The sequence below is a fragment of the Danio rerio genome, chromosome 20 (genome assembly GCF_049306965.1).
Source record: "Danio rerio strain Tuebingen ecotype United States chromosome 20, GRCz12tu, whole genome shotgun sequence".
NCBI classification, from domain to species: domain Eukaryota; kingdom Metazoa; phylum Chordata; class Actinopteri; order Cypriniformes; family Danionidae; genus Danio; species Danio rerio.
Genome location: NC_133195.1, coordinates 26151510 through 26167431, shown reverse-complemented (window position 1 = coordinate 26167431; position 15922 = coordinate 26151510). Strand labels below are relative to the sequence as shown.

General features: G+C 36.5%; 1 protein-coding gene across 11 annotated transcripts in view; it reads right to left on the bottom strand.

Moving 5' to 3' along the window:
- palld (palladin, cytoskeletal associated protein) overlaps nt 1-15922 on the bottom strand; it is a 150885-nt gene that overhangs the window by 83969 nt on the left and 50994 nt on the right. For all 11 annotated transcript variants that reach the window (XM_021468620.3, XM_021468621.3, XM_021468623.3 and 8 more), the window contains one exon: nt 42-217. In XM_021468620.3, coding sequence (XP_021324295.2) covers nt 42-217 — 176 coding nt within the window. The remainder of the gene's footprint in view (nt 1-41; nt 218-15922) is intronic.

Genomic DNA, 15922 nt, shown 5'->3' with positions numbered 1-15922 from the left:
AATCAAAAGAGATTAATTTAGCCATGTAGCTGAGATCTCACCTTCAATATAGACTTCTGCAGAGGTGTTATCTGCTCCCAGTGCGTTGGAAGCTACGCAGGTGTACCTGCCGGTGTCGTCTTCAAACGCTTCTGTGATTACCAGTGTGTGCAGGTCACCATCACGACAGATCTGGATATCAGGGCAGTGGTGCAGCTCCCGCCCCTCACAAAACCACCTGTCCAGTGGAGCAGAGAGGACAGCTTGTCAAATCAAAGGGGATCAGCCAATCACATCCTTTACATTACATTGAATCAAGCTTGCAATCAACTCTTATCATATGAATATTGCAAACAGGAAGCTATTTATCACCAAAACCAACTAAATTGTCTCAGCACAACTGTGAGTGTGTTAGAAAGATGTACAAGAAATTAAAGACTGAGGTCACATTTACAGTAAAATCACTGGCTGCAATCAATTTATTCTTTCAGTATGTGTGTGTGTGTGTGTGTGTGTGTGTGTGTGTGTGTGTGTGTGTGTGTGTGTGTGTGTGTTTCAATCTGTTTTCACTAATCCCCAGCAAATCTCTCATCTGAGTGTGAGTCAACTCTAAAGAGACCGAGAGCAGATTTGCCTCATTAGGGCGATATTTCCCAGCTCATCAACACTGCAGTGCTGTTTAAACCAGATGATTCGCTCTTTCATCAGAAGGGTTTGATCAAAACACAAATACTGTTCTGGATGTCAAACTGTAAACTTTGCTGGTGACATATACAATTTATAATGACATTGAAAACATTGAAACACTGAAGGCATGAAAGCCATGTATGCAAAAAATAAAAAATAAAACAGTAAAACACATAAACACATAAAACAGTATGTGACAAAAAAAAAAAATACACTGTAAAATATATACAGTTGAAGTCAGAATTAATAGTAATTCTATGGTAAAAAAGATTTGTAGCCCAAATTTACTTATTAGGGAAAAATATCGAAAAAAATGTAAAAATAGAAAAATCAAGAGAAACAATATATATATATATATATATATATATATATATATATATATATATATATATATATATATATATATATATATATATATATATATATATACAATTTTGTTGAAATTTTGTGGTTTGTAATTTTTTTTCTGTGACTACAATATAATTTTAAAACATATATATGTTTAATAAATCTGTTTTGTTCAAATGCACCAAAATATTTATTACCCCTATTTACTTTTAAAATGGGTTGTAGTCAATTATGCTGAGCACTGTAGGTACACTGTTAAAAAAATTTTATTAGTGCAACAAACAAAAAAAACAAACAAACATAAAAACATACAAAAACAAAAAAACATAATCCTTATTTCCTTTCGCTTTTTATGTTAACATTAAGTTGGGTTAATATAAGATTATTTGTTTTCTGGAGAGTTGAACTACTTTGTAACAAAACAGAAAAAAGTTGTGACAACTGAACATTTTTTTTCTGCAGAACTGAAATAAAAAAAATAAAATGCTGAGTATGCAAGATAAAAAATAGAAAGGAAAAAAGGATTATGTTTTTTTATTCACTCAACTTCAGGCGTTGAAGTTGAGTGAATAAAAAAACATAACCCTCATTTCCTTTCTATTTTTTTTAATGTACTCAGCATCTTATTTTTTTCAGCTTTAATTGATAGGACAGTAGAGACAGGAGAGCATGGGGAGAGGGGAAAGATCAGCATATGGACCTCAAAGCATGAATCGAACTCAGGTCACCTTGAGTGCCATGTGTTGACGCACTAACCACTACTCCATTGGCACCAACATGTACTCAATTCTTGAAACATCAGTTGTACTGACCTAAAATTTTGTTGAGTGAACAAATAAACTCTTGTGGAAATTGGTACTAAGAAATAATACATTATCAGGACAAACAAACAAACATTGTTCAGTTGAAAAAATAAATAAAACAAAGACAAATGTTAACAAAACACATATTAGACACAGAATTAGAAACAGGACAGGAGGAAAAACAACAATAACGCTAAATCAGAAAATGATCAAAACAGTGCAGTTCACATGCTCCCTGTTTTTTTCAATTGAACACTGTTTTTTTGTTCACTCAATAACATTTTAGGTCAGTACAACTGATGTTTTCAAAAGATGAGTACATGTCAGAGCCAATGGAGTAGTGGTTAATGCTTCAACACATGGCACTCTGGTGTCCACGGCGAACCGAGTTCAACTTCAGCCTCAAAGTCCTATGCCGATCCTTCCCCTCTGTTATCTCCCCATGCTTTTTTCTCTATACTCTCTACTATCTTATCATTTAAAAGTGAAAAAATATATAACAAAAGAGAACAAGAGAAAAAAAACTAAAGGAAATAAGGAGTATATATATTTTTTATTCACTCATTTTTAGGCGTTCCAATTCTGCAGACAAGCATTTTTTTCCAACTTAAAAAGTAAAAGAGTAGTTCACCTCTCCAGAAAACTAATAATCTTTTGTTAACCCAACTAAGTGTTTTTTGTGTTACTGACAAATAATTTTAGGTCAGTGCAGCTGATGTTTTCAAAAGTTGAGTGACCAAGAAAAAGCTAAAGGAAATAAGGATCATGTTTTTTGTTGTTGTACTGACACACTTTTAGCGTAGAAATATGTCTAATCGACACATTTATTTTCAGATTCTGAGAATCTCTAAATAGTTGAACGCAAGTGAAAATCTGTCTTTATCTGACATCTTTTTCTGCTTAGTCATGATGTTTAGCGACTTTCAGACGTGAAGGCATGTTTGGTTTGATGCGTGAACACAGCTGGAAATGACACATCAAACCCTAAAACAGACCTGAAGAGGGGACACTGCACTCCATCATGACGCACAGGTCTGAGAATCAAACCGTCTGCAGGGAAAGTCCTTTACTCACCACACACATGCAATTTCAGTTTCTATAAATCAGCTATAAACATGAGATGTCAGGGTGTGTTCCAACCCCCTGAGGCATCAATGTGAATACTACCTGTCTCAAGCACCTGTGAGTGTATTACGGGAAGCCCGTACACACACACATGTTTGTTTTTGTGACAAGTGGGGACATTACATAGGTTTCTATTCATTTTATACGGTCCAAATCGTATATTGTATTGCCCTTACCCCACCCCACCCCTAAACCCAACCATCACAGGAGACTGTGTGCAGCTTTACTCTCTGATTAAACTCATTCTATAGGATTTATAAGCATTTTGGGAAATGAGGACGTCACCAATGTCCTCATATTTCACCTCCTTTTTGTAATACCTGTGTCATACCCATGTCATTATACAGATTTGTGTCCTGATATGTCACAAAAACACACACACACACACACACACACACACACACACACACACACACACACACACACACACACACACACACACACACACACACACACACACACACACACACACAAACACACACACACACACACACACACACACACTTGTACAGCTATCTTTAATCCCCCTAGCCCTGAACCCAATCCTCACAGAAAATAATTAGCATTTTTAGTATTATTATTTTCAAATTATTGCTCATCGGGAACAAAAATGTACATTTGGTCCCCACAACTTAAGGAATTCAAGGTACACACACACACACACACAAGCACATACACAAAATATATGGGTCACTGTCTCACACAGCAAAGCTAAACCAGTCTTCCCTGTACATCACAATCTGCGGTTCATTGTAGTTTTCTTTGTACTTTAAATGTTCCAGAGCACTTTCATCCATTCATCTTCTCCACTCACACACACAGACATGCTTTAAAATGTGTCTGAAGTCGTCTGGAATGAGTTCTGGTTAAGGCACACAGCTGTTCATTCAGCTCATCTCCGGATCTTAAAATAGGCTGGGACATCATTAAGACTTCAATAAAGAATGCCAAAATTCTGGAGCCCGCTGAGTCCTTTTCATTCCATCCTGGTTGTTGAAGCCTTTGTCCATGTTTCTCTTCATTCTCATTTCACCATCAGGTTCATTAAAGTCTAGCCTGTTCTGATGTTCTATATGGAGGCACGTTCACTACAGATTATACTATATGATAAATCTGAAATTAGTTTAACAATATATTTACAATTGAAGTTAGAATTATTTCTATATAATGAAAAACAACACATTTATAAACATAATAGTTTTGATAACTCATTTGTAATAACTGATTTGTTTTATCTTTGTCATGATGACAGTAAATAATATTTGACTAGATATTTTTCCAAGACACTTCTATACAATTTAAAGTGGCATTTAAAGGCTTAACTAGGTTAATAAGGTTAACTAGGTTAGAGTAATTAAGCAAGTTATTGTATAATGATGGTTTGTTCTGAAGACAGTTGGAAAAAAATATCTTAAAAGGGCTGGTAATTTTGTCCTTAAAATGATTCTTAAAAAACAATAAAAACTGCTTTTATTCTAGCCTAAATAAAACACATAACACTTTCTCCAGAAGAATAAATATTATCAGACATACTGTGAAAATTTCCTTGCTCTGGTAAATATCATTTGGAAAATATTTAAATCAAAGGGGGGCTAATAATTTTGACTTCAACATGTATATAACAATTCTGACTTCACATTGTTACGATAACCAGCGATCGCTCTCCGGAGATCGCTGGTTTCCACTATAATTGGACTACACTTCCGCCTTCTCCTGGACTACATTTGCATACATGCACTTCTCCTAGACACCCATGCTCACTCATCTGCTTGATTACATTCACCAACTGAACCTTGTCACAGACTGATAGCTTACCATACATAAGCCATTCATGAACCCATCCAGTTGGCAGAGTCTTGTTTACCTAGTGGGACATTACAACGCGTTTCCTTGTCTTGTTTCTCCGTGTTTGAACCTAGCCTTTTAATCCTGTTTAGCCGCCTGTCTTTCGACCTTTTGCCTGTTTACCGTTTATGATTCTGGATTGTCTTAATATACCCGTTTGCACCTGTATGACCACTGCTTGCTTGAAGCCAAATAAACCTGCATATTGGATCTTACCTCAGTTGTATCTGTCACTTCCACCCCAGTCGTTACATTCATAATTGCAAGTTCACATCACACAGGTATAAGTGTTAACATCTAGCAACTCTGACTTTTATTAACCCAGGAGTCATAGCGCAGAAATGTATTTTTCACTATTCATACAGTACATTCTGAGATGAAAAGCATGAAGTACAAAAAAAAAAGAGTCTGAATTAAGAAAGCACCAATAAACTGTATCTATAAACAACAGCAATAAAGCCACAATTCTGACATGAAAAGTCAGAATTTAAATACAGTAAAGTCAATTAAATATATATATATATAAAGTCTTTGGCTTTGTTTAGTTATTTAGTTAGTTAGCTAGCTAAAAAAAATCTGTAAAAATACAGGAAAAACTACAGTGTAATTGTGGAGGAACTTTTCTTATTTTCATTTTACAGCTATTTCACCTGTTGTTTGGAAAACTACATTGGCTGCAATTGTAATGATATTTTAATGTATTTCAGCAAAATGTTATGAGTAAAATGTTTTTACAAATTTGTGCTTCTATTTAAAAGTTTACTGAAGTTTCTACAAAATCATTGACAGACAAAAGTCAATTGTACTGAGGATATACTGGAAATTTACTGGAATTTCAGTTTTTTTTAAATAAGGAAAATTCTGTAAAAATCGAAGAATGTGCCAGCAGAAAATTACCAGGGCATTTTTTGTTTATTTACAGAATTTTACATTTTTTATGAAGGAATTTCCGTAAAAAACAAACGATTGTCCTGGTAATTATTTGCCGGATCATTGTCCATTTATACAGTGTAAATTTAGTTTAGTTAGTTAGTTAGTTAGTTAGTTAGTTGCCATTGTAAGCTTTTAAAAAGTCTGATTTGTAAAAATAAAGAATTGTGAAGGAACAAATTACATATTGTAAGATAAAAGTAGCAATAGCCTTTATGAATTGCTTCTTGTTATTTATGCCATGGCAGAAATAAGCTTTTATAGTCTCCTTTTGTCTCTGCATTTGAAATCAGATCCCTAAACACTGCTTCTTTCTCCAAGGCCATAAAAATGAAGGATGTCTGTAACATTACAACTCTTCTGTGTGCTTTCCTAAATGTCTGAAACTGTTGGAGTCACTTTTAAACACCTTTGCGAATCCTGGAAAGATTCCAAGACATTCCAAGGTTTGGCGGCTCCATTTCTCACCCCTCTGCCATTCCTGGCTCAGACACCAGCAGCTAATCTATCACTCATGCTCTTCAACCCAAAGACCAGACAAGCCAAACAAGCATGACAGCGCATCATACCACGTCCAATGATTCAAATTTTATCAACCACGCTCTGAAATGATGGCTGGCAGTTGATTTAATGGACTAAGATGAAACACATTAAGGCAACTATTGCTGCTGTTACGGTTCCAGGACAGGTGTGTGGCTGATTCACTATAGTCAGCAAAGGGGGATTTCTTTCCCTTCAGGATTATTAGTGGTCTAAATTCAATTCCAAAAACACAAAACAGTTAAAAAAACTAATTAAATTCTTTGACAATTGGTTGGTGATGACATACTGTCTATCAACTATAGTTAATAACTGTTATAAAAATGATAATCAAGGAATGAGGATGATGACAACAGTTGGGCAGAAAAATAAACGAGAACAGAAATAGAAGGCTTTGTTTTTATAAATTGGGTAATAACTAGATAATATCCCTAAATCTACCACAGAATCTAACTTTAACCCATGTGATTACTTTATACAACAGTACTTTTCTCAGTTAAGTACACTTTAAGTAAACTTTAAGTGCACATAATGTAAAATAAAGTGCAAGAGTTTTTCTGGTACACTGTAAAAAATGCTGTTTCACACAATTCTTTCATGTTTCAAATTAATTAAGCTAACTTAATTGTTGTTGTTTTTTTTACAAATTTAAGTGGATTGAACATAAAATAATTAAGTTGTCATAAAAATGTAAAAATTGTGTTGATTTAGTTAAAATAAGTAATGTAGTTTGAGCAAGCAGCAAAAGTCACTTTTGAGTGTACAAAACTAAAATACGATTCACGTTTTTTCAAGCTGTTTCACTTTTCTAGTTGTCTATGGTTGTATCTGCTGTTAAATCCTTAATTTATATCTCACAATTTATAGTTCAAATTAATTATGTTATTTTTAAATACAAATTTCACATTTTTATTTATGATTTCACTCTAAAAATATTTTGCTGCTTGTTCAAACTACTTATGTAAAATAAGCTTAAACATCACAATTCTTGAGTTTTTGGGACAACTTAATTGTTCTATGTTCAAACCACTTAGATTTGTTAAAGTAACAACAACCCAGGCTTATTCTGAAAACGTACCTCTATATACATTTCTGGAGACCATCAAATATGTCCCAGGAGATATGTTTATTTATTTATTTTTCTTGCAGTTTTTGTTTGTGTAAGCTGTTTTTCCCCTAAACCCAACCTACAAATTTAAAAAGCAATCCAGCAAAAGAAAAGTCCTTGTCTGATTTTTACCACGTTTTCAGATTTTACCAAATTCTCATCCTGTTATTTACTTGTTTTTTTTTTTCATTTTTTGGATTCTGTTTTTGTGCTTCCTGCTTTCTGAAACCCCATCGTCAAGGTCAACTCCTCTCTGCATCTCAAGTCTACCAACATACATGATGAGCGAATGAGAAAACCTGGAAACAGCGAGAAAGCCCATACGGAGGAAATCGGTCAGCTGGTAAGTGCGAACAGGAACTGCGTCATACCGCCTCATAGTGTTCGTTTTAAAAATTAAATGCATTCAAATGTACTTCTGGCTCCATAAATCGCGATCTCCAGAAACATGTAGAGCTACGTTTTCAGAATGAGCATCTTCAGGAAGTTCACTTAATCAATTTGTGTTGGGACAACCTAAATGAATTGTGTAAATCCCTGCAATTTTTTTGTATGTATTTCTCTTCCAGACCTTAAATCACAAGATTGGTGATATACCAATTCTTATAAAAGAATTTAAATGATTGATTATAATGTGTAATTTTTCAAACAAACAAAGCAACTGGTAAATGGTCAACCAATGCAGCCAATTTAACTAATCCCACATAGCCGTGCATGCAAAGAAGATCTGCCCATTTTTTATAGTTTAGTGCTTGGTTTGACTCAGTATGTGCACATACACAAAGATGAGTTTCATTCCTGCTGGAAATATGTGGTGTGAGTTTGAATTGTCAGGCAGTTGATCAAAAGTGTTTCACAGCCAGCTTCGGTTCTTGAAACATGCTTACAAAGTAGTAACTGGAGAAAAGAGAGGAGAGAATTATAATGAAGACAAATGAGGGAATAGATGCAAACCGAGAGAGAGGACGACAGATGCCCTTGATGCCAGATCTGGGCTTGATTTTGTCGTATTTGCGGTAACGCAGACAAACACTTTTGCCTTCACACAGGATCTGAACCACATGGACATGCTCCTTTATTCAGCAATTAGAAGCTCCTCCATCTGAATGTGATCACGCAGACTCAAGCTAATGCACATTTTACTCTGCTTCCTGACCTCAGCGACAGTGATGTCTCTCAAGCAGACTGAGAGCAGAATGAGAGTGGACTGATTTCACCACATAACAAACACAACATGTCTCCCTGTCTCTTTGATTTATGTGACGTTTTCCAGCTGTCGGACTAGATGACCCAAAGCCTCTGTTCACTCTTGGGTCCTGTCATAAGTTTAACCCCCTTAAAGGGTTAGTTCTACCAAAAAATGAAAATTCTGTTTTTAATTACTCACCTTAATGTCATTCCAAACAACATTTGTTCATCTTCAGAACACAAATTAAGATATTTCAGACAAAATAAAAGAGCTCTCTGGCTCTCCAAAATCATTTTTACAGTTTCTTGGCAGACAAAAGTGTTTTTGGAGCTTCATATGATTACAGTTGAACCACTCAAGTCACATGACACGTTTTGACAACATTTTAGGTTGCTTTTCTGGACATTTCATGACTATTGCTGTCTATGGAGGATGAGGAAACTCTCAGAATAATGACATGACATTTTTCGCTAAACGAACCCTTTATCACTTGGCACACAAGTGCAACTCAGGCTCATTCTGATTGCATACCCCATATTTACATTTACATTTAGTCATTTAGCAGACGCTTTTATCCAAAGCGAGTTACAAATGAGGACAAGGAAGCAATTTACACAACCAAGAGCAACAATGAATAAGTGCTATAGGCAAGTTTCAGGTCTGTAAAGTCTAAGAAGGAAAGTATTAGTACTTTTTTTTTTTGGGTACAGTTAGTGTGATATCCAGAGAGGCAATTGCAGATTAGGAAGTAAAGTGGAGACTAAATAGTTGAGTTTTTAGTCGTTTCTTGAAAATAGCGAGTGACTCTGCCGTTCTGATGCAGTTAGGGAGTTCATTCCACCAACTGGGCAGATTAAATGTGAGCGTTCGGGAAAGGGATTTCTTCCCTCTTTGGGATGGAACCACGAGGAGACGTTCATTCACAGAACGCAAGTTTCTGGAGGGCACATAGATCTGCAGAAGTGAGAGCAGATAAGAGGAGCAAGGCCAGAAGTCACTTTGTAGGCAAACATCAGAGCTTTGAATTTGATACAAGCAGCAACTGGCAGCCAGTGCAAACGGACTAGCAGCGGAGTGACATGTGCTCGTTTAGGTTCATTGAAGACCACTCGTGCTGCTGCGTTCTGGAGCAGCTGAAGAGGCTTGATAGAGTTAGCTGGAAGCCCAGCTAGAGAGTTGCAGTAATTCAGTTTGGAGAGAACAAGAGCTTGAACAAGGAGTTGAGCTGCATGTTCAGATAAGAAGGGTCGGATCTTTCTGATGTTATAGAGTGCGAATCTGCAAGATCGAGCAGTTCTAGAAATGTGGTCAGAGAAGTTTAGTTGGTCATCAATTGTTACTCCAAGGCTTTTCACCATTTTGGATGCAGTAATGGTTGCCCTATCCATCTGGATTGAAAAGTTATGGTGTAGAGTCGGGCCATATACATTTTGGAAGGAGCAAAATATGTCCCAGGAGTTACGATTTTTGCAGTTTTTTTTTTACAAATTCACCAGAGGCTGCTGTCTATGGTTTTTCAGATCTCAAATTTCTCTCGTGGCATTCACGCCTGCTGTTCTCTTGTAAATCCACCAGTAACAGTTATCGAAGCACTGACTGACTTACTGACTGACTGACCAATCCACCCACCCTCCACCCTCCCTAAACCCAGACAATAGTGTTTTCAAAAGCACTGATTGACCGACCCACCCAGTACCTTAAACCCAACCGACAGTGTTTTGAAAAACACTGCAGAAAAAGAAAACCCCTAGCCTGATTTTTACCATGTTTTCTGATTTTACCACATTCTCACCCTGTTATTTACTTGTTTATTTAATTTATTTTGCTTTTGTTTTTGTTTTACCCGCTTACTGGAACTGTTCTTCTCTGGACTCAAACCTTGTCATCGTGGTCAACTCCGCTCTGCGTCTCAAGGCCGCGGACATGCATGGCGAGCTACCAAACAAACTGGTAACAACGGGAGAGCCGTCCATACAGAGCTAAGCAGTCAGCTGGTAAGTGCAAAAAGGCATCATAATACCCTGTAGCGTTCGTTTTAAAGATGAAATGCAGTCATACATAGCTCTGGCTACATAATTCATGATCTCCAGAAATGTACAGTATATAGAGCTACGTTTTCATAATGAGTCTATGTAGCACAATTGATGTGGGAAAAGATGTGAATTTTTATTCCACAGTTTTGACTTTTGTATTGAGACAGCAAAATGCTTTTAACCCACTTTGGTTTTCACTAAATGCTACTTTATAATTCGTGCCACGAGTTGACTCCCAAAATACACATAGTTCTCTTTAGCTGGGTTTCCATCCTAACATGAAATTAGGTTTGCTCCCATCAAGCTGTTAGAGGGGCGGACTCTATTGTTGGTAACCTAGTAACCAATAGTAAATAAGTCAAGTACAACGGGGATAGCTGATTAGTCACATGAGTGTTATCAAAGAGCTTAGAATGACCAAGAGGCGACAATCAATAGAACGTTCCATTGCAACAGCAGCACCCAGCAACATTGAAAGCGGTCGGCTGTCCATTGGATCTTATTGCTGTTGCGATAGCAAGCAGCTTCTTTGTTTTTTATTTATTTATTTAAAAAAGCACATTAAAGCTGAGATACAACCTGAAAGACGATAATACAACACTTACTATCACAATCATCTGCACATTTAATAGTTAATTTTACAGACTTATAATATGCTGTTGTTTTATTGGAATTTTCATCCCAAAATGGCCGCCACACTATCTAGTGGCTGTTTCCCAAATCGCACTAGAGTGTCGCCTCTTGGTGATTCTATGCTCTTTGGTGTTATGTTCGCTACGTTAGGGTTTATTCTGCAAATGCATTTCTATCTCTCATTATTTGTAATAACTCTTTCCAAAACCACCTCAACTGAGCATAAACACATTTTTGTGGAATAAGGGATTTTTAAAAATATTTTCCGTCACTCATTTCTCATGTGATTCTTCAAAATGCACATTAACACAGGGTGATAACGACCCAGCTAGTGAAACCATCATTTATCACTTTCAAGCTCAACTAATAGAGAGAGGTGGCTGAGCCAGAGGGTGTTTAGCCAAAATTCTACGACTAATAAACTAGTAATTAGGTAAAATAAGGATAAACTAAAAAAAGGAGGAATTTTATATTTTTGTATCTTAATAAAATGACAAGCTTGTAGACTAAACTCCTTGCACAAATGTTTGCTTTTTACTGTCATACTATAAAATATATTTTAAAAATTAAAATTTTTTTAGACGTTGTTCTGAAGCTATATACGTTTTTTCTGTTGGACACACAAGAAGATAGTTTCAGGATTGTTTTGATACCCATTGATTTTCATAATAATAAGAAAAAAATGGTTGACTGAAATGTCCTAGGGGAACCAAAACTGTTTCTTTTATGTCTGAAAACAAATCTTTTGGAATAAACAGCAAAAAGCAGTCCAAGGCACTCAAAAAATGTGAAAAAAATATTAAAAAGCCTTTATTCACATGGCTAATGCTTAAAAAAAATCTAGTGTCTTGAACTGATTTTAGCTGTTTATTGTGAAGAATCCCTTATCAAAAGAGCACCGACATATTATTTAAGCTACCCCTGAGCACTTTTTGTTGATTTTAAATCTTTTGCAATCTTTGTTTGAAAGGTGCAGTATACAGATCTTAAAGACAAAGACTGACATGCCTTGTGCTAAACCTGACTCAATGAATGTAATTTCTACATCATTTCATAGGCTCAAGTCACTGAAATATCTTCTGAAATAAAGGTCTGAATTGCTTCAGGAGTACTTCATTGTGTCTGTCTACATCCCAGACCACAACTATCAGACAGACTGGAAGAGCAGCTCAAGAGCAGTCCAACTCGCTGCCCTGAAGAGAATTCTTCAGATCGTCACACAGAAAGAGAAAAGCAATGACAAATGTCAGCTGTATTTATTCAACATTTTAATGGAGGACAGCTGATTGTTATTACATGGCCAGGGGGTTTAGGATCACATGTCTTTTAACTAACATTTAGGAACACTTTAGTTAAGTACCAATTCTCACTATTGTAGTTTTTCTGCCTAAATGAAGATACTGGCTGTTCATTTGTACTTATAAAGTGTATATTATGCTTGATCTTATTCTACAGTACATCCTTACTCCTTCCCAATACCTAATCCTATTATCTATTAATCAACAGCAAGTCAATAAATAACTTAATAGTTAATAACTTATTAATAGTGAGAATTTTACCTCAAAATATACTGTGACCACATATAAAAATGTCTTGATACCTGAGTGTTCACTACCCATCTTTAAATAGCAAAATGTGTTTCAGAGGTAAAAATGAGCCATTGAAGCAGTTAGACAAGCTCAGTTCTGTTACATAACAGGTTATCACAATAAACCATTAAATAACCGAGGAACAGTTTCGGGGGGAAAAAAAAGCCATGAGGTAAAACAGAGCTAGTCACGGTAATGGAACTAAACAAACAATGTGTTTGCCATAAACACCTGATCATGTTACACAAGACACCCCTGTTTGGGGATCCAAGTTTAGTTTTCCGCTGGAGTTCAACTGCATGCTATGCACTAATTAGATGTGGGTGGAATGGGTTTAAAGGCTTACAGGCCGTGGTGAAACTTGCCATTTTGGTATGTTGGTACAAGTAAGAGAGTTGGAGGAGTTAATCAATTTGCAGCAGAGTAGAAGTGACCTAACAATCTTTGCACACTTTGGGTTCAGACTTTTGATGTTTCCCATCAGACCAAAATAATCTTTTCATCGCTAAGTGAACTGAAGACTAGATCTCTTCTGTGCACACAACATGCTCCTTAGCACAGGTTAGTTTAGGCATAATGAGCCCAAGTCCTCTCAAACATAGAAAGGCGCAGTCATACTGGACTTTTGACCCTATTGACTTCCATTGATACGCATTCAAATGTGTCAGACCAGAATCGCAAGCTTGTGCAAAAAGTTTCGAATTTCACTGCATTCCAAAGTTTGTTGATCTCTGACCTGCGAAATCGTATCACGTAAATGAGACCAAAAGAAAATAAAAACGTGACCTCTTTGTGCAGAAATATAAAATATAGAGCAATTGCTCATTTGATCAGTGTCACATCATCTTGTAATTTTTTTGCATGCTCAAACTTTAGAGTGACCATGGCTTCATTACTTGACTGTCAATTCCAGCATGAGAACCAATTGCCTGTTGAGATGTTCTCAATTTTTCTGTTGTCTTATTCATTGTCTTTTGGAGATGTCAAGACTTATTGGGGACTTGAACAAGTTAGTGACACTGTAAAAATGCAATATTGTAGAAATCCTAGATTTACAAGGACTAGCTTCTCTTGGTGAGGCTGAAAAGTTCACCCCTTTAGCCTTTATCTAGATTACCTGCTCCTAGACGCTCTTAGATTGGAAAACTGTCAGTGATAGATCACAAATTCAACTAAATATCTATGAACATGACTGGTAATCTCTATTAATATATTGTGTAATAAACCAAAATATTTAGGTGTAAGATATAGTATGCATAAATATACACTCACCGGCCACTTTATTAGATAAAACTGCTTGCTGACACAAATTTCTAATCAGATAATCACGTCAGCAACTCAATGCATTTAAGCATGTAGACATGGTCAAACTGCTGCAGTTCAAATCAAGCATCAGAAGGGGGAAATAAGGTGATTAAAGCAACTTTGAACGTGGCATGGTTGTTGGTGCCAGACAGGCTGGTCTGAGTATTTCAGAAACTGCTGATGTACAGGGATTTTCAAACACAATCATCTTTAGGGATTACAGATAATATATCCAGTGAGTGGCAGTTCTGTGGGCGCAAGTGGCTTGTTAATGACAGAGGTCAGAGGAGAATGGTCAGACTGGTTGGAGCTGATAGAAAGGCAACAGTAACTCAAATAACCACTCGTTACAACCAAGGTATGCAAAAGAGCATCTCTGACTGCACAACAAGTCCAACCTTGAGGCAGATAAGCTACAGCAGCAGAAGACCACACCGGGTGCCTTTCCTTTCAGGTAAAAACAGGAAACTGAGGCTACAATTCACACAGGCGTACCAAAATTAGACAATAGAAGGTTGGAAAAATGTTGCCTGGTCTGATGAGTCTCAATTTCTGCTGCTACATTCAGATAAAAGGGTCAGAATTTGGCGTCAACAACAAAAAAGCATGAATCCATCCTGCCTTGTAAGGTTCAGGCTGGTGGTGATGGTGTAAGAGATATTTTCTTGGCACACTTAGAGCCCATTAGCACCAATTGAGCATCATGTCAATGCTATAGCCTACCTAAGTATTTTTGCTGACCATGTCTATAACTTTATGACCACAGTGTATCATCTGATGGCTACTTCCAGCAGGACAACACGCCATGTCATAAAGCACGAATCATCTCAGACTGGTTTCTAGGAACATGGCAATGAGTTCACTGTACTCAAATGGCCTCCACAATCATGTCAATGTGGACCAAAATCTCTGAGGAATTTTCCAGTACCTTGTTGAATCTATGCCACAAAAGGTTAAGGCAGTTCTGAACGCAAAACAAGGCCCAACCCAGTACTGGTAAGGCGTATCTAATAAAGTGGCCAGTGAGCGTATTAGTAGTAAAATAAAATAATAAAATAACTTAAATAAAACTAATAAAAGTTATATATTAGATCTATTATTTAATACACAAATAAAATATAGATTATGTACAGTATTTGTATAAATCAACAATTATACTGTGTGCATGCTCAGGCATTATGGGTGTGGATGTATTGAGAATAGAAACTATGCATGTTTTGCTAGTGTTGCCAGGGTGACATGTTGGTCATCCACAAACCAGACCTAATGAACAACAATTAAGGGTAATTACTGAAGCATATAAACCAAATCAGCGGCATCCATCACAGCCAAACACTGTGCAGAGAAAAAGAATGAATGGTACAAGCTCCTTCTCTGCCTTGTGTGGTTTGGCCGTGATGTGGCCAGTGTAACTCGCATTTAAACTTTCCATCTACAACAGCAAATAACAACAAGTCAGTGAGTGTGTGTGCCCACATTCACTCTTCATTCTCACACGAGAAACACGCACATTTCTCAGTCAAAACCTCTGTCCTGCCAAGTACGCAACTGAATCTCCTACACTCATAAGTTTGTCTCACAATTTTGCCAAAAGTCTGATAAATGTTACTGAAATGCTTCTTGTGTGCACTACTGGAAGTGACCACAGGCATAGAGAAACACAGAAACTGGCAAGAAATAAGAAAACGCCACTCACTGCTTCCATGGATAATTATAAGCCACCTTCAAAAAGCAGGGCATATTGATCTTCTGGCAGGAGTCAATAGAAGTAAAATAGACCAAGGGAGAGTTTGATGGTCAGTGTTAAA